Genomic DNA, 18,046 nt, shown 5'->3' with positions numbered 1-18,046 from the left:
CCTTTGATTAATAAAGATGGGGAAAATAAGTTAATGGTGAATAGGATTTGGTTACAAATTTTTAAAAACACAGACTTTATGGGTGAGGAAAAAACCCAAATAGAATCCCTGATAAAAGTATAGAAACTTTTGGTCTTTTTTTCATGCCCCTCTTCAGATCTATGGGGACAGAAATCAAGCACCATGCTTTCTCATCTTCCAAAGTGCTTCCTGAGGGAGACAGACATATTTATGCGATTGTTAATAACTGTATCTAGAATGGGATAATCCTCCAGAGTAAAGTTGCTTAATGGGGTCCTCAATTCTTTCAGACTTTTTTTGTCTGCATATAATGCAATGTTGCTACTTCTTATAACCATTGAAATATGAGGCAATGTTTTTAACCAAGACCATTCTATCATGGAGATTGGAGGAAGACAATCCTTAACTGGCACAGTTAAAAATGATTTTAGAGACAGTGATTTGTTGATTCCCTTCATCTTACAGCTGGGGAAACTGAGGGACAGTAAGGTCATGGAACCCTGTCAAGGTCAGGCCACTAGCTAAATTCTGGATCCCAAGCCTCCTGCCCTTTGGGCCAAGGCCGCTTTGCCTAAAGCAGCAGAAAACCTGCAGAATAGCATCAAGATGGCCAGGTGGGAGACAGTGCCATCCATCTTAAAAATCATTCTGGCTTCTGCCAGCTGATGAAGGAAATAAAGTTAATGACGCCCACATAAATGGGATGCTGTCTCAGGACGCATACACAGGCTGTCGGTAGAGGAGCTCTCCGGGCCCTCTGAAGGAAAGAGGTTTTTAATGTAGCTTTAAAGAGAGCAGTGTCTCCCTTTTCTGCAAGGACAGGGACCATGGCATCTGTTACCTCTGTGTCCCCCATAGAGTGCAGAGTTTCAGAAAAAACACATAAATACATGATAAATAAATGCTTAGCGAAGAAATGAAGGCAGTGTCAGTGCTGAAGCAAATTCATTCTGAGCCTTTGTGGGTTTGGGCCTCTGTCTTTCATAAAGACCTTATCCCAGGCTGGAGACAACATAGGGGTTTGGGGATCAGTCATTTGGGTTGATTGGTAAGCAAACGTAGTCCCCATGATGCAAAGAGTCTTGTCAAAGCTATGCTGCAGGATGGCAGCAGAGCTCACTTTAAAACGGGGGGTTTTCAAATCCTAGCCTCACTACTTTCTCCACTGCACTATGTTTGCAACCTCTTTCATAGTAAGTTGGTCTCAAGAACAAATTCCCTAGATATCCCCTGATAGGTCATTACCAGTTTTGCAAATTCGCAGAAGTTATGTGCCAATTTATAACTCTGTTTACCAGCCTAGGGGCCTTATCTAAGCTATCCTTCAGGAATATAAGATGTAATGTTTTCTCTTACTCAAGGTTCCTAAGCCCCCGGAAGAGGGTAGACTGACAGTTCAATTGGCCCTGGTGCAAGCTTGCCCAAGGAACTTCTTTCCAAAGGAAAGAAGTCCTTGGCCCATTTCAGAAGCTCTTAAATGCTTTCTGCAGTGCCCAGAACACAGTGGGTAAGATTTGAGGGAAAATACAGCTATGGTACCGGGAGGAAAAGATCCATGTGGTCATCTGTCCCTCCTGGCCAGCTTGAAGACTGGAAGCCAGAGTAGGCACCTCAAAAGAAAAGTCATTTACCTTTCAACTGGGTGGTTTTCCAAGACCAAGATATGAAACAATCTATTTGTCATGTTCCTCTTGACCCTAGTGTGAATAGAAGCATCTTTCCTTCAAGGTTTTAGTGACCTTTCTTAACAAATGAGTGCCATATTCAGCACAAAGCCCTGTGCAAGGAAGCATCTACTGGGATGGCAGATAAAAGTGGCACATAAAGAAAAGCTGATAATCTTTTGGGAAAACCACCCAATGGATTAGATTTGGTTTATCTCCTCTACCTTTTTTCCCTTTGCAAACATGACCTAGGTCCCTTTTTGTTTCATTGGGGTGATTTGTGGGATTCATGGCGGGCATTTTCTTAAGGAAACTAGACTTTTCTCCTCATTATAATTAGTACATCAGAACAGCAGATTAAATAGTTGGTCATTCTATACCAGTGGTTCTCAACTGCAGACAATTTTTGCACTCCCCATCCTGGGATTTTTAGCAGGTTCTGGAGACATTGTTGATAGTCATGACTGGGGGAGGGGGTGTCATGGGGGCCACAGTATTACTACAAACATCTTACAATGCACAGGACAGCCCTCCTAATAAAGATTACCCAGTTCAAAATGTCAACGGTGCCGAGACTGATAAACACAGTTATATGCTATGAGTCTATTTGAATTACTCAGAGGATAAAAAATGTTGGGGTATTCCTGAGCCCTTCCAGCCATAAGCTAGAAGGTAAGGGTTCTGGAAATCAAAGCAAGTTCCCTTTGGCTTGCAAAGGAGGTTTGAAAGGAACATGCTTCTACCATTAAAAAACATATCTTTGCCTATTATTTTTGACCGGTCTGGATATAAAGCCCCATCTCCAACTGAAACTAAAGAGACAAAATGTAGGTTATTGAACTCTTGAATGTCACTCATGGTTTTTAGAACCATAGGCTTTTAAATTACCAGAGCAGGAAGTTCAGCCAAATCACCTCATTTTACTTCTGGGGTCACAGTTGATGAGCACTGCAATGCTGTTTGTCTCCTAGTCCCCTATGTCTCTCTCCCCTTCAGCTCTTTAGAAGGCCTCGATGTGTTCTCTGTGTTGCCACCATATGAGATTTCTGCCTCACTTCAATTGCTGTTTTGTTTTACTGTTTACTGTCATTATGGCCATTTTGCTGGTGATGTACTAATGCAGCAACACCTCTGTTATTAATGGCCTTTCATTTTCTAGCCCCAAGATTTCCCCAACAAGGTGAGCAGCTGGCATCATTTAATCTAAGTAGTACCTGGGTGCCTGAGATGATTGGACTGGCTCATTCCAACATGGTTCCTGTCCCTTGGGGGAGAAAGGGTTATTCACATGGAACCTGCTAGGGAGCTGCCAGTCTCCATTTACCCTCACATACAATTCTATTGAGTCCCCAGATTTTAATGCTTCTGTATTTTCACCTAAAATTTTAAAAAGTGAGAGAGTTAGAAATGAAAGTGCCAATGACACAAAGACAATACTTTCCCTCCTTTTGACCTTTTTTTCCAATTTCTCTGAAAAAAAAATTGCCGAGGTTATTTCCCTAGTTCAATTCCTAGTTTCATTATTTTATGTTTCAGAACATTTCTGAAACAACATTTACTCCTCAGATGATGTAGTCATTCCTCTCTTTTGAAAGTGCAATGGTACCAATCCCTTCCAAGCTCTCCAGAGTCATGACTCTTCTTCCCTTATAAACACAGAATCCCATACACATTGTAGCTCAGATATGCCTTGACACATGTAGGGGAGGAGATGTAGAGTGATGTTTCCTGATGGCCACCACCAGTTTACTTAAAGAATTAACACAGTGGATTCATAACCTTATCAAAATGATTACAATGCAAACCTTTTCAACCGTGTCTCCCTTTTGTGAAAGACAATGTCAGGGAGAAGAAAATCAAACGTATTGTTCATCAGGAAAAAAGGAGTCGTGGGGGGGGGTGTGCTTGGTCCTATTAATTTGTTCTTTAATCTTTCTGGTTCAGTTCTGTCTCAGTAAGCCAAACAGAGAATCAATTTGCATACAAATGTTACCAAGTACCCCACCTCCACAGCATTTTACAGTTCTATATGTATGTAGAGGAGAAAGGATTTGATATTGTTAAGAGGATATACTTCCTGCCCCTCCTTCCATAAAGTAGCTACATTTCACTACATTTCACAAGGCCCTGGATTGTTGGACTTTTTCATTCTATCTGACTCCCTGACTATTTGCATTCCAAGCTGTGGGCAGGACTATGGCCTATCAAAGAATTATTTGAACTGGAGATTAAAAGCTTTAGCTTTGGGTATCTCAAGGAATGAGGGGGTCTTTTCTCCATTTCAAGAGAAAGACATGAAGAGAGGTTCACATATAGACCCTTATAATATGGGGTTGGGGGAGGTGTCATTCAATTAATAAACCAACTGACAGGTTAGTCAAACCAACAATTCATATGCAGAATTCTCCACAATAATAAAAGGAAATACGAGAATTAGTTGCTGGTTTATGATGGGAGAGAATAATATTTGGTGGTTACTTATTTTTAAAAATAACCGAGAGTGGGCTTTTCAAATGTCTGTTAATACAGTGCCATGATAAAACATGAGAGGCAGGTATCTAAAATGAGGAAGATTAATGATCCCTGCGGGTCATGGAAGAAGAATAATTTTTTTCAATTCATATAAATGGAATTTATCATAACCATCTCTGACGATGGCTGATTCACCCACTTACAAAAGAACTATCTATTTCAATCCTTCCTGAAGAGGGTGATTTTTCACTTTTCACTTGTACTAACACAGAATGCTAAGCCTATAGGCAGAAAATTTTAACCTGAAGAGATAACGGGTGAGAGAACTCAGCTACAGATTCAGGGACAGACAAAAATTAAACAAAACAAACAAAAATTATCCATCAGTTCAGGATCTGCAGCTAACAAAGTAAGAGTTTGGAAAAGGTGAATGGGTGAGAGGAGGGACTCAAAGTTTTAAAAGGGAAATGCTTCCCAGAATTTTTTCCTAAGTAGATCCACTCTGCACCGGAGTTCAGGGCTTTACAACCTGAGGTCATAACATTATTGTTTCCAAGCACTAAGCCTCAGCACACACACCCCCGCCGCAAAAAAGAAAACAACAACAACATAAAAGGAGAGAAAATGAAATGTTCTGTGTCCAGCGAGTTCGAGTGCAACCTTCCCCGTCACCGCTAGTTGTCACTTGGCTCCCAGACGGGAGAGCTGAGGTTTTCGGCACTGCGGTTAGAGAGAATGCAGTCCTAATTAAACTGAGTAACTCCTAAAGCTTCCTCTTAAAGTCCTCAGCTCAGTGAGAGCCAATATGCAGAGGGGCTGGGGGCCAGTGATGAGGCTGGGGTATAGCAGATAGAAGGACATACAAATCACAAAAAACAGGCAAACAGCTGCCAGAGCAGCGACTGTCTCAGACCTCCACGCACAAGCCAGACACCCTGCGGGCGGGGTGGGGTGGGGGAGCGGGGGATGGAAGGACCTGATTGCAGCGGTATACAACAGCCCCTTCCCCCCACCCCCTAAATGAAGGGATAACGGACAGAGTCAGCCTCAGTGCTCTTTTCCCCTATTTCCATTACAGCGATGTGGTCAGTAGAAAATTGCATACCTGAAGAATACAATGGTCTCCCAAAGGTAGAGTCGAAGAGTATTGAAGCTGTACATTTTTCAGGTCCTTGTGCTTTGTAGTCCACGAGTTATGAGGGTAAAAATGTTTCAAATTGGCACTTACAAAACCGGCGAGCGCTATTGAAAAAATAATCCAGATGCTAAGGGGAGGTGGAGAACAGGGGCGCGGAGGGAGAGCCCCACGGGAAATTGGAACGAGGGGGCTGTAGGTACCACGGACAGAGGCAGCCGTGAAACGTTTCAGCACCACGGAGAGCGCCCACCCCTGCTTTTCAGGAGCGCGAAGAGTATTGCTGTTTGTTAAACTCCAGCTTGTCTGTTGGCTCCCTGCGGCGCTGGGGAGGCACGTTTGGGGGTGGGTATATTTTCTTTTTTACTCCTGTTTTTCTGTTTAAACGGCCAGCTCCATGCAAGGGGGAAAAAATCTTCTGTGGCGATCAGAGCGCTGGCCTCCGACCGTTAGATTGGGCGAGCATCCTGGGTAGAGAGAGAAGGGCTTTATGCCCCCGGGCTGGCCTGAGGGGGCTAGGGGCGAAGGGAAGCGATTGACGGTGCTGCCTTCAGTTAAATCCCGGAGAATGTGCCAGGCTGGCGCATCGCGACCGACTCCCGGAATCTCGTTTCCCTGCCTGCGTGCGAGTCTGTTGTCGCCTTGCGATCCCTGTTCTCTGGTCCCCGCCGAATAAGTTATGATCGCTGCAGGAAAGGTGTCCCATTGCTCAGGGCTGCAGGCATGAGAGAGCTCAGGGCAAGTTTCAGGGGCTGCCAGGGTCCATGGCGACCCCGCAGGGCTCAGGAGCCCAAGGCTTCAGATGCATCTCGATTTTCTGAGCTCGCCCATCTTCCTTTGGCCAGGACTCCCTCAGATCTTCAGACTTTCTTACTGCATTAATTTAACAAACTGGCGGCATGGGAGCTGGGAGGAGGGGGCGGGTGAAGGCCGATGGGGGGGGGGAGGAAAAAAGGGGGGAAAAACTCCTTAGTATCTTCAAACCCTCCCACTCGAGGTGCTCATTGGCCCGCGGCTGCGAAAACCAGATCTTTTCTCAGTGTTTGACCAATCGCGTATTAGACGCTGGGTTGAGTTTAACGCTTAAAGTGCTGGACGAGATCCTCGACTCCCCTTTCCTTTGCAAGCGGGCGGTGGGGTGGGGGAGATAATGGAGTTAATCTCTCGAGGTCTCTTAAAATATTGCCTGATATTTAAAGAACGTAGTTGTATGTGAGTAAAACAAACACCTCAGGTCCCAGTCCGGACCTGCCTCTGGGCTCAGCATACCATCTTAAAAGGGAAGAACTGAACCAGATCCCTGAGTTTCCTTAGAGCTCTGAAGTTTTAATATTTGGTATAGAAGTAAAGGAGAAGTTTCAAAAAGATATCTAGTGCATAAAAGACCCCATCTCTTTCCCTGGGCCACTGCAATAGGAAAATACAAGAGAAATTCCTTGAGCACTTTCAAGCTCCAGAGGCAGCAGTCTTGGCCTCACTGCTGGCTTCCTTTGGGGAGATAAGGAAGATATGCTCTCTTCCAATTGGACAGGAGACAGTTTTATTTACATTTCACAAGCTAGGGCAACTGAGCCTAAGAGAGTTGTGTCTTGTTCCAAAATAATGATTGAGCCAAGCTATATACACAGGTATCTAGTGCTTAACCACTCCTGCTTCCTTTTTTTCTCTTCCTCCTGCTTCCCTCTTTCCCATCTTATTTGAGTCTCAGAAACCAGCTAGCTTTACATTTCACTCTAGAGCCCAGCTGGGGAGGTGGAGTTAATAAGATTTTCTCCAAGCTCCCAGAATTTAGTGGATTAATAGCCTTGCAGGATTTTCTGGCTGATTTGAACTGGCTGGGACTCTGGGGTCTCTCCCTCCTAGCCTACCCAGTGGACACAACCCTTTCCTCTTTCTCAGAAGTGTTAGGAACTCCTTCTTTTGAGTTTTTGAAGGCTGATTTCCCCTAGAATAGTTCTTAACAGTTCAGTTCTCGCCAGCCCAGGATTTCTCCCCAAAGAAGCCTAGAAAGCTTTGTTCTCTAGCCTTCTAAAGAGTGTTCTTGTTCAACACTTTTATTTACAGAAAAGCAGGGATTCCCCCAGCCCTACCCCCCCCCCCACCACCACTGTTACATACCCCACATTACTCTCTTTTATTGGCTTCCATACACCGGAACAGTGATGGGCTGCTTAGAATTTCTATGAGTGTCTGAATAGTGACTGAAATGGAAACTTTGCTTTAAAGGTAGCTATTCATGTGAGTTTGATAAAAATTTATATTATCTATCTATCTATCTATCTATCCATATCTAACGCTAACCCTTATTAGCATACTTTTTATGTATCAGTACTAGGGTACCCTTCCCATAATCTCATTTATTTCTCACAGTAATACCTTGAGGTAAATATTATCTTTGTGAATGCATTTGTGTACATGTATGTGTACATTAGCAAGTAGCTTGGGCAAGACAAACATGTGTATTTCTGTATATAAATTGATTTGTGATCTGTAGTCACACTAATTCTGAAGCAAATGTGTGGGACATGTGTGTATTTATACATTTGTGTTTGTAAATCGTCCCTTTCCACAAAGGCATATATGTATGCACCTATTTGTGTCATTTTTGTACCCCTGAAGATACTGAAACAAACTGTGATGTCACAACTTTGTCCTTGTGTGGGCAGGTAGATGCAGCATGTAGAAGTTACCTTTCCTTTTCCTTCAAGGGATGCTGTGTGTGTGTGTGTGTGTGTGTGTGTGTGTGTGTGTGTGTTGCTGTTGTTGTTGTTGCTGCTGCTGCTGTTGTGAGTGTAACTGGCTCCAAGACTTTGAGCTGTACAGGAGATGAGAGTACTTATTACCTGGGGGCACCTGTTTTCTAGTAGGCTTCTGTTTACTAAGAGCCTCTTACTTTTATTTAATCAGCATACATGAAGTAAGAGTGTACTAAGCATTGGGGATATGATAATATGTAAGAGAAACAGTACTTTGAACTTCTGAACATGGAATCACTTTGGAGGTTCAGTGGAAAAAGCTCCTCATGGTTGTGAATCTACACTTTTTACCCCATATCTCATATATTTCTTATGCCTACAAGCGGTATACTTTGATCTTTTTGTCTCAGGTAGGTTAATATTGAAACTGCCTGCAGGCTTGGAGGTCAGAGATTTATGTTCTTTTTTTAATCTCTGCCTCAAAAGGGTTGATGGTATTGGATAAATGACCAAATCTCTTTGGGCCTAAGTCAAACAGGGAGAGTAAGATCCCTTCATCTCACCACAAGAAGCTACATAGAAGAAATGGCATTCAGGTCTAATCTTACTATGACTACCATGCTATGAAACAGAAATCTCAGTGGAATGGGATGAATTTGTTTCAGCAGATGGTCCATTTCTAATAATAAGTATTCTGTGTAGCCTAATTCCAATATTTGAGTGGCCCCTTATAGGTAGCCAGATTCGAACCCTTCTAAGTATGAGTACATGTTGACCTACACTGAGACTTATTTTATTACTCAAGTCAATTCATTCTTTCATTAATTCCACAAATATTTATTGAGAATTTACTATGTGTTAGTCACTATTCTAGGGACTGGGGATATAGCAGAGAACAAAACAGATAAAGATCCCCATTCTAATGGAGTGTATCTCCCAGTGGAGAGGGGCAGAAGATAAAAAAGGCAATTTATGATGTATTAGGCAATCCTAAGGATTAAAGAGAAGAAAGTGGTCTCAGGGCAGAGAGTGATATAGAGATACTATTTTATATAGGGTGGTCAAACCCAGGGAGTGCTTTCTGAAAAAAAGAAAGACATTTGAACCAGTGACTGAAAGAAGTGAGGGAAGAAGACACGTGAATTTTGGGGAGGGGGGAGGGGAAGGGCAGCTTTCCAGGCAGTGCGAAAGCAAATGTAAAGAGTCTGAGAGGGAAATATGCTTAGAGTGTGCAAAAACAGCAAGGAGGCCAGTGTGCCTGGGTGGAGTAAGTGAAGGTGAGAGGGACAGGTGAGAGAAGTCTGGAGGACTGGGGCATACACTACCTCCAGGGCATAGTAAGGACTTTGGGTTCCATTTTGAATGAGACCCACTGGAGAGTTTCAAGCAGAGGAGTAACAAGATCTGACTTAACATTTTAACAATATTAGTCTGGCTACTGTGTTTAGAATAAAATGTGTGGGGAAGGAGGGGGCAAAATGAAAACAAGGATACTAATTAGAAGCTACTGAAAAAAAGTCCACATGAGAGATTCTTAGAGACTGTTCTTGTTCAACACTTTTATTTACAGAAGAGGAAAATTATATCCAGAGAAGTTAAATGACTCACCCCCTAGACTAGTAGCAGAGTTGGGACAAGAATACAGGTACCTAATTATAGCTGAAGGGTCTTTCCACCATTTTTTGCTCCAACTAAGATGAAGGGCATGGGGAGAGAAGGTAAAGGAAATCTACAAAGGAAGGGACTTTACCTGGCTTATTGCTGATACATGTCTAGCACCTGCGCAGTGCCTGGCACATAGGAGAAGCTCAGTAGATATTTCTTGCAAGGATGAATGAGTGAATAAACGAAAGAACAACAAAAAGATTTAGGCAGAGGGCCTGAAGAGAGAAAGAGGAAGAAATAGTGTTAATCAGGTGAGATTATGCAGGCCTGAACCAGCTAATGTAATTAACACAATGCCAAGCCTCTGATCATGATGACATTCACAAAAGAGAGTGCTGGACATCTCAAGACTTCTTTGACAGGCCTCAATGATACTTTGTAAAGAGAGACGGATATTTGGAGCAACTAAGCAGCTTGCCTATTTGTGCTGAAGTATTATGATGAATATGTGTCTTCAAATGGTACTATGGAAAAGCCTTTCCTCCAAGGAGCTGGAGGCTTACTGCCAGCCTTTCCTAACCCAACCTAGCAAATGAACTTGCTATCTTTTTTTTTTTTTTTTTTCAATTGCAAAGCAATTGTACTTTAAAGAAGAGACCTCAGAACTACTTGGGAGATCTCAGTGGCACTAGGAGAATTTTTAGTCATGAGGGGTGGATGCATAAAATATTGAGATTTTTCTTTCCATTTTTCTGATTAGTCACACAGAAGCCAGGAAATTGGAATGACTGGCTTCAGGTGTCACCACAAAGCAGAATCTAGAACTCAGGACTCCTGTGTCTCAAGTCCTGGTTCCTAACACCTTCATTTGGAGACCTAACATAAAAGAAGAGGAGGTAGGATCAGTGATGAAGAAATGCCTCTTATCAAGACTGATCAGCCCCTGGCTTTCTGCCCAGAGACTCTCCAATTTATTTTTGTAGCCAAGTAGACACATGTGCTCTGGGCTCCAGCAGCTTGACTTCCACGTGAGACTTCAGCATCTCCTTGTGCTGCTTTCCTATTTTCCCCTCAAACCATTCTCTGTCTCCTTTTCCTACCTTCTGCTCTTTCCGTCCTTAACTCCTAGTTCATGTTTATCCAGTTAGTTCCTCTCATTGGGTCTCTCACTGCCTCCACAAGGAGTTTTGGCAAGAAGAAGGTTTGGCAGAGGATATGCTTCTTTCCTGAGCTTTCTTTTACTCAGTGGTTCATTCGTTTAAAAAGGACACATATTTTGAACACCAGCTGTGTGTGTGACACTGTGCTGAGGTTTCACATCTCTATTACAAGAGTTGTTCATTTGGTTTTTAACAAATATTTATTACCTTCTCTGTGCTAGGAATTATGGCAAATGGGTCATAATCAGTGTTGGTTGAAGGCAATTCTTGTATTACATATTTAAAAACTATTTAAAATGGAAACACACATATATTAGTGCATAAGTTTTGTTAAGTTACTCATAAACTGGATGCTATCCATTTAATGATACAGAATATTACCAGCACCCTCGAAGCTTGCCTCCCATTCTCTCCTAGTCATTATATGCCAAAGGTATCTGCTATTCTAATTTCTATTACTTTTATTTTGCTTGCTTTCGGCTAAATGAAGTAATCTTCATTCATGAGAGGGCATTAACCTATAACTTTCCTTTTTTAAAAATGTCTTTTTCAGGTTTTGGTATAAAGACTGTGGTAGCTTCTTCACAAGTTGCAAATGTTTTCTCTTTTCTATTCCTTAGAGACATCTATATAAGATTTGGTATTTCTTTTTTAAATGTTTGGAAATGTTCATTGGTGAAGCCATTTGGGACTGGAGGTTTGTTAGTGGAATGTTTTTATTTATAGATTCAATTTATTTAATAGATATAGGACTGTTAAGATTGATACTTCTTGGAGTGGTTTTAGTAAGTTGTAATTTTTCTAGGCACTTGTCCATTTAATATAAATTTTCACATTTATTTACATAACATTGCCATAATCCTCTTACTTTGTTAGTCTCTAGAATCTGTAGTGATGTCTTCTTTTCTGTTTGTTATATGATAATTTGTGCTTTTTTCTTTATTATTCTTTCTAGGCGATCAGCCATTTATTGGTCACTTCAAATAACCAGCTTTAAAATCTCTTCTATATTATATATTTGTTTTCTATTCTTTCTTTTCTCTTCTTTTCTTTTTGTTTTAAACTTACACATTTTTTGTTTGCTTAATTTTTTTTCTGGCATCTTGAAATGGATGCTTCATTGACTTTTAATCTTTCTTTTTTAAAACATGTATTTAAGCCTTTGTGTTTTCTCCTGAGCTTTGCTTGAGATGCATACCACAATTTATATTTTCATTATTATTCAGTTCAAAATATTTTCTCATATCCTCCTTGCTTTAGAGCAAATACTTCCTTAGAGGTATTTGGGAGTTTACTATTAATTATATCATTCCATTCTTTTCTGCCTACTATAATATCTTTGAAAAGTCAGCTGTAGGCCTTATTTTTTATCCTTAAAGGCAATGCATCTTTTTTCCTGGTAGTGTTTAATATTTTACTGACTTTGGTTTTATCAATTTTATATCATGTGCCTATGTTTGTTTGCTTACTTTCTTCCCCAAGGAGTCAAACACAATTTAGTTAATTAATTAGTTAATTAATTAATTATTTTTTGCATGTATGTGTGTATATACAGTTTCTATTGAAGTATAGTTGACACACAATGTTACATTAGTTTCAAGTGATTCAACAAGTCTATGTGTTATGCTGTGCTCACAAATGCAGCTACCATCTGTCACCATTGTAACACTGTCACAATGCCAGACTATATTCCCTATGCTGTGCCTTTCATCCCAGTCCAACACTATTTTAGAACTAAATAGGAAAGATTGAGTAAAGTTGTATGCTGGACTTTCCTGATAGACATTTTCTCACTGGGCTCTGTGTTAGGGATTATATACCAGTCCCACTAGCCACCTTCATACCATTCACAAAAGATGTACAAATTGTGTCATTCAGTTGAAGAGTCAAGTTTGAGAATAACAATCTTTCCATTCTTTTTGCTTTTAGAACAATTCTCAAAACACATTTATTACACTCCCATCCCATAACTGTTCAATTAAGTGTTTCTTCTAAAAATAACTTGGAGTAAGAGAATCATTTACTTTATATGTATTAAAAAACAGAACTCATCCATTTTCTCCAGTGTTCCATGGAGGGAGAAACTGGTTCAACTAAAGAGAGATAGTAGGAAATAACTTTTCCGTTGTGGTTTTGTTTTAATGACCAGAGAAAATCCTCTGTCGTTTTCAACTTGGTTAAACACAATGGTATCAATATCCTTTTCTTCCTCTGAATCTTGATCTGGCATTCAACATTGATATTTTACGTCCAAAGAATGAATATTTCAAAGCTTACAGTGTCCTTCCTTCGAACACTACTGATGGGATTTTCCCTCCCAGAGTACACACTTGGATGGAAGCAGACATACTGCCAGGTTCTCTTCAAGGCCCATCCTGTGCCACCCTCTGCCTGGTCCTGGCAGCATCTGGACTGTGAATTGCGCCTCCTGCCTGCTGTGGCCTCCACCCCAGCAGTCCATTGTGGCTGGTGAGGTTCAGTTTTCTTTGTGAATATCCTGCTCAGACTCTCAGAGCTCTTCCTGTCCTCCGTACCTCTCTCCTTCAAATTTGTTATTTGATGTATTTCATCAGTTGTCAGTATTTTTTCCATTATTGCTCCTTCATTTTCTCTTCTCCACCTAGAATCTCAATTACCTGTATGCTAACACCTTTTCATGATGTTTGTATGTCACTTTTGCCTGTTTCTGCATTTTCTATTCTTTTTCCCCCTTTCTCGACATCCATCTGGATCTTTTCTACTCTTTTCAGTAATCATCTCTTCTGCTGTGTTTAATCTGATTTTACACTTCTATACTGAATTAATTTCGATTGTTTTAATTTCCAGGCTAGCATTTTCACTCCTTTTTTCTTCAAAAATATAGATTGTCATTCTCTGGAGAAATTATCAATCTTTTCGTCTATTTTCTGGAACAAATTCCTCTCTGATAATTCTAGAATCTGGGCTATCTATAGGTATCTTTCTATTGCCTGATATTTTAAAATTGGATTTTGATTATTTGTATCTGTTTGCCATCATGCCTGGTACTTTTGCAGTAAATACGTTAAATTGTATATGAAAAGTTACACTGGATCTGAATCATGTTATCTTCTAGAAAGGATTAAATTTCCTTCTGGCTGGCAGAGTGTGAACAGATCACCTTGATTCAACCATGCATTGAGATGATTTCAAGCTTTGTTTCAGGCTTTGTAAGGAGTTTCTATTTCCTCCCTTTTCTTTTTTTTTGGTGTAACTTTTTTGGGGGGCATAAAATTGGTATGTAACATTGTATAAACTTCAGTGTACAGCATTGTAATTGACATCAGAATACACTACAAAGCAATCACCACCAAAGGGCTAGTTACTATTTGTCACCACAGGAGGGGTGTATATTTCTGATTTGCCTTGTTCCTTGGGCTTGGCCCATCAGGTCTCAACTGAAAGGCCAGTACATTCTCTATGGTGGGTCCTGAACCCCAGTTTCTGTTTTCACAACTCTAGGGGGCTGCCAAAATCCTTACTTAGTAATTTCACCTCTTAGCAGCTATTTTTCAAAAACCGTTTTTAAAAATTCTGTTTTATAGCAAAGCCCTCCCTGACCACTCTCCCTAAAGTACCACCCTCATCACTCTCATTAATTTTGTCCTATTTTAGAATTAACAGAAAAGTTCCCGTATACCCTTTACCTAGTTTCCCCTAATGTTAACATTTTACATAAAATGATATATTTGCCAAAAGTAAAGAAGAAACATTAGCATATTACTATGAGCTAAGCTGTAAATTTTATTTGAATTTCTCTATGTTTTTCCTTTTTTGTCCTTTTACTGTTCTGGACTCCAATCCAGAACACTACATGACATTTAGTCATCACGTCTCCTTAGTCTCCTCTGCACTGTGACAGATCCTCAGCCTTTCCTTATTTTTCATGACCTTAACAGTCTGAGGAATGCTGGTCAGGTATTTTATAGAATGCCAGTCCATGTTAGTGTTTCTGATTTTTTCTCATGATTGGATCGAGGTTATGAGTCTTTGAAAGAGTATCATGGTGGGGAGGTACCCTCCTTATCACATGGTGTCAGTGGGTACATGATATTCCCTGACTTACCACTGTTAATGTTGACCTGGATCATTTAGTTCAGGTGGCATCTGGCTGGTTTCTCCTCCGCAGAGTTACTATTTTTCCATTCCCACCCTCCGTTCTTTCCATGTGTCTTTAAGTCCTGCTTTTACTGAAGGAGAGGGAAATTAGCTACACCTCTTGGAGGAGATTATCAGCTATGTTTGCTTGGCTTCTTACACTCTCACCACCTATACCTGCCTTTGAGAATTTGGCAAATGCACTGATGAGAAATTGCATGTGGGATGTTGGTCTCACTTCTCTGTGGTTCCTTTGTCTCTCGGGCTCTTCAATTTCTGGCTGCCTATAACTTTTTTTTTTTTTTTTTGGCCTTGTACCCCACTGAAACTGCTAGGCCACTGTTTTTTGTTTTGCCTTTTTGTTCTGCAGTGAAAATCAAAAAATGCCCTGAGTGGAGAAAGCACTGATTCTGCCCTTCAAGTCATGGCTGCCTTGGTTGTTCCCACTTAACTTTCAAACACTCCATTTTAGTTTTGACCCAGTTTTTATCGTTTTTCTCAGTAGGATACTTTGTCAGACACAAAGTACTTCTTCATGGTAAGTAAAGGAGGGAGTAGGGAGATAGTAGAGAATGACTGAAGGGTTCCCACCACTGCTCTGCACCACCCTCATGGTTCCCTCAACTGGCTCACTTATGGACCTTCTTTATCTCTGTCTTACCTTATTCTTTCCTCCAGGATCGGTTGTTCTTTTTTTATTTCTATTCTTCCATCAAGCATTTTTTTCTTCTCTAGCTCTCATTTCTACTTTTACACCCAACCCATAGTCCATTCTTAACATAGTAGCCAGAGTAATCTTTAAAATATTAAACCTTTGGGGGCACCTGTGTGGCTCAGTTGGCTGGGTGTCCAACTTCAGCTCAGATCATGATCTCACAGTTTGTGAGTTCAAGCCCCACATTGAGTTTTCTGCTGTCAGCACAGAGCCCTGTTCAGATCCTGTCTTCCTCTCTCTGTCCCCATCATCTCCCCCGCTCATCTCCCCCACCCATTAAAAATAAAAAACACATAAATATTAAACCTTTGCATTGAATTCCCTTTGTATTTAGAAGGCAATATGGTTCCTTGCCACAGACTTGATCAGCCCTGACCTCTCTTCTGTGACCATACCTTGTGCCACACCCTTCTTATCTCACCAAGCTACCAATTTTTTTCACTTGTTTTTGAGCCCAGATCTTTTTTGTCATTCACATTTCAGTTCACATGCTGCTCCTCAACAAAGCCTTGTCTGACCATTCTCCCTGAGGTACCCCTTTCCCACCACGATTCATTCATTTTGTTTTCTTTTTCTTCATAGCAATTATCTTTATCTAAAATTTTTTGTTCATTTATACATTTACTTTATCATTTTAAAGCAGCACAATCATAGGAACTTTCTTCTTCACTGTATTGCCAGTACCTATTGTAGCTCTTGGCACATAGTAAAATTTAACGAATGAATCAAATTCTACAAGATTTATTTACTATGTGACATGCATTGTGCTTCGTGCTCCTAAGAACTCTCTTATTAAATTATCACAATAACTATGAAGTAGAGTCTATTATTGTCCCCATTTTACAGAGAATGATGTTTAAGGCACAGAGAGATCAAGTGTCTTGCTCAGTATAGCAGCTAATGTCATTTTTCAGACTTGTGATCTATAGTGTACACTTTAGGTTATTTGTTTTTTTTTAATATTTTTATTTATTTCTAGGAGAGAGAGAGAGCATGAGCAGGGGAGGGTCAGAGAGAGAGGGAGTCACAGACTGATACAGGGTCCAGTCTCTGAGCTGGCAGTCAGCACAGAGCCCGACGCGGGGCTCAAACCCACGAACCGCGAGATCATGACCTAAGCGAAAGTCAGACGCTTAACCAACTAAGCCACCCAGGCGCCTCTAGGTTATTTGTTATAATCAGTTAGGCTTTTCTATGAATTTTACATGTGACAACTTTCTCTCAACTGAAGAATGGTTTCCTTGATGAAAAAATATGACATTTTTTGTGGATTTTCTTTTTTGAATTTCCACCAGAAGAGTTTTGTGAATAGACATCTTTTGCTTCTGCCCAACTGGCATCTGTTTGTCATTGTTCTGGTAACAGCACCTACATTTTCCTTGAGGAATACCAATACCCCTTACCTCACCCACTGTCAGTCCAGGTGATTTGGGGTTCACCAGAGATCAGGGGTGGGAGGGCCTGGCAGGACTGTTTTATCAATTTGCTCCAGCCCCTGAGCGTGGACTTGCTCAGGGATAAACATATGACCCAAATCTATCCAATCACAGCTACTTAGACTTAGTGCTTTGAGGATGTAAATAGGAGAGCCCATGCTCTCTTCCTCCCACCAAAACAAAACAAGAAGGATGAAGCCATTACCGAGGAAATCAGAATCAAGAGTTGGAGAGAGCCAGTTTCCCAGTGATATTGTTTGATCGCCTGCGTCCAGCCAGCCTCAAATTGTGATCTCCTCTGGCTTTTTTAGTTAAATGGACCAATTACTTGATTTTGTGCTTAATCTAGTTACAGTTGGGTTTCTTTTTCCTTTGCACCCGAAAGATCCCTGATTTATTTAGTGCTCAATAGATGCCTCTTGATGTTTGATTGACTACGTGCACTTGCAACACTTGCAACTTGTACCCAACCCAAATGCGTATCTGTGTAGCCTGATTAGAGGCAAATGGTGTCTAATGGGTCCTTGCAGAAAATCTCACCATGCACCTCTCTCTGCTTTGGGCCTTTGACTCTTTGTGAGGGCAGGCTCTCCTTTCTCAGGTGGTGGTAACAACAAGCCAGGCAGAGTGGTGCCGGGGCTTGGATATCAATTAGTGAAGCTCTAACTGCAGGAAAACCTCTCAGACATGTCCTAAGTGTCTTAATCTCTCAGTGGGCCTTCTCCTCTTAAGGCTTAGGTGGCTGATAATATGTTTGAGCTGTTGATCCTTTCTTTGATCACGCCTTATAGGATTATTCTGTAATGAGATGGCGCCAAGGAGGCAAGGCTGTTATTTGGTTGCCTTGCCTCACACTTGGGCTGCGTTGCTTCTCTCTGGATTTCAGTTTTCTTTCTTCTCCTTCTGCTTGTGCTGGAATCGAAGCCCCTCAATGGGGCTCTCACCAAAGTGTGTGTCTTCTGATTCTTCCAGCTCTCACCAAACTGTGAAAGTGTCAGAATAATCTTCAAATAAGAAAATAGGATT

At 41.1% G+C, this 18,046-nt stretch overlaps 1 protein-coding gene across 2 annotated transcripts in view; it reads right to left on the bottom strand.

The window, feature by feature from the left end:
* The window catches only part of GLRA1 (glycine receptor alpha 1), an 86,252-nt gene extending 80,934 nt beyond the window's left edge, over positions 1 to 5,318 (bottom strand). For both annotated transcript variants that reach the window (XM_039239496.1, XM_039239497.1), the window contains exon 1: positions 5,263 to 5,318. In XM_039239496.1, coding sequence (XP_039095427.1) covers positions 5,263 to 5,318 — 56 coding nt within the window. The remainder of the gene's footprint in view (positions 1 to 5,262) is intronic.
* Between the last annotated feature and the right edge of the window lie 12,728 nt (positions 5,319 to 18,046).

Source organism: Hyaena hyaena, unplaced genomic scaffold (assembly GCF_003009895.1).
Source record: "Hyaena hyaena isolate Hyena2069 unplaced genomic scaffold, ASM300989v1 scaffold_157, whole genome shotgun sequence".
Lineage (NCBI taxonomy): Eukaryota > Metazoa > Chordata > Mammalia > Carnivora > Hyaenidae > Hyaena > Hyaena hyaena.
The sequence above is the reverse complement of the archived record's forward strand: the minus strand, read 5'-3'. Positions and strand labels throughout refer to the sequence as shown.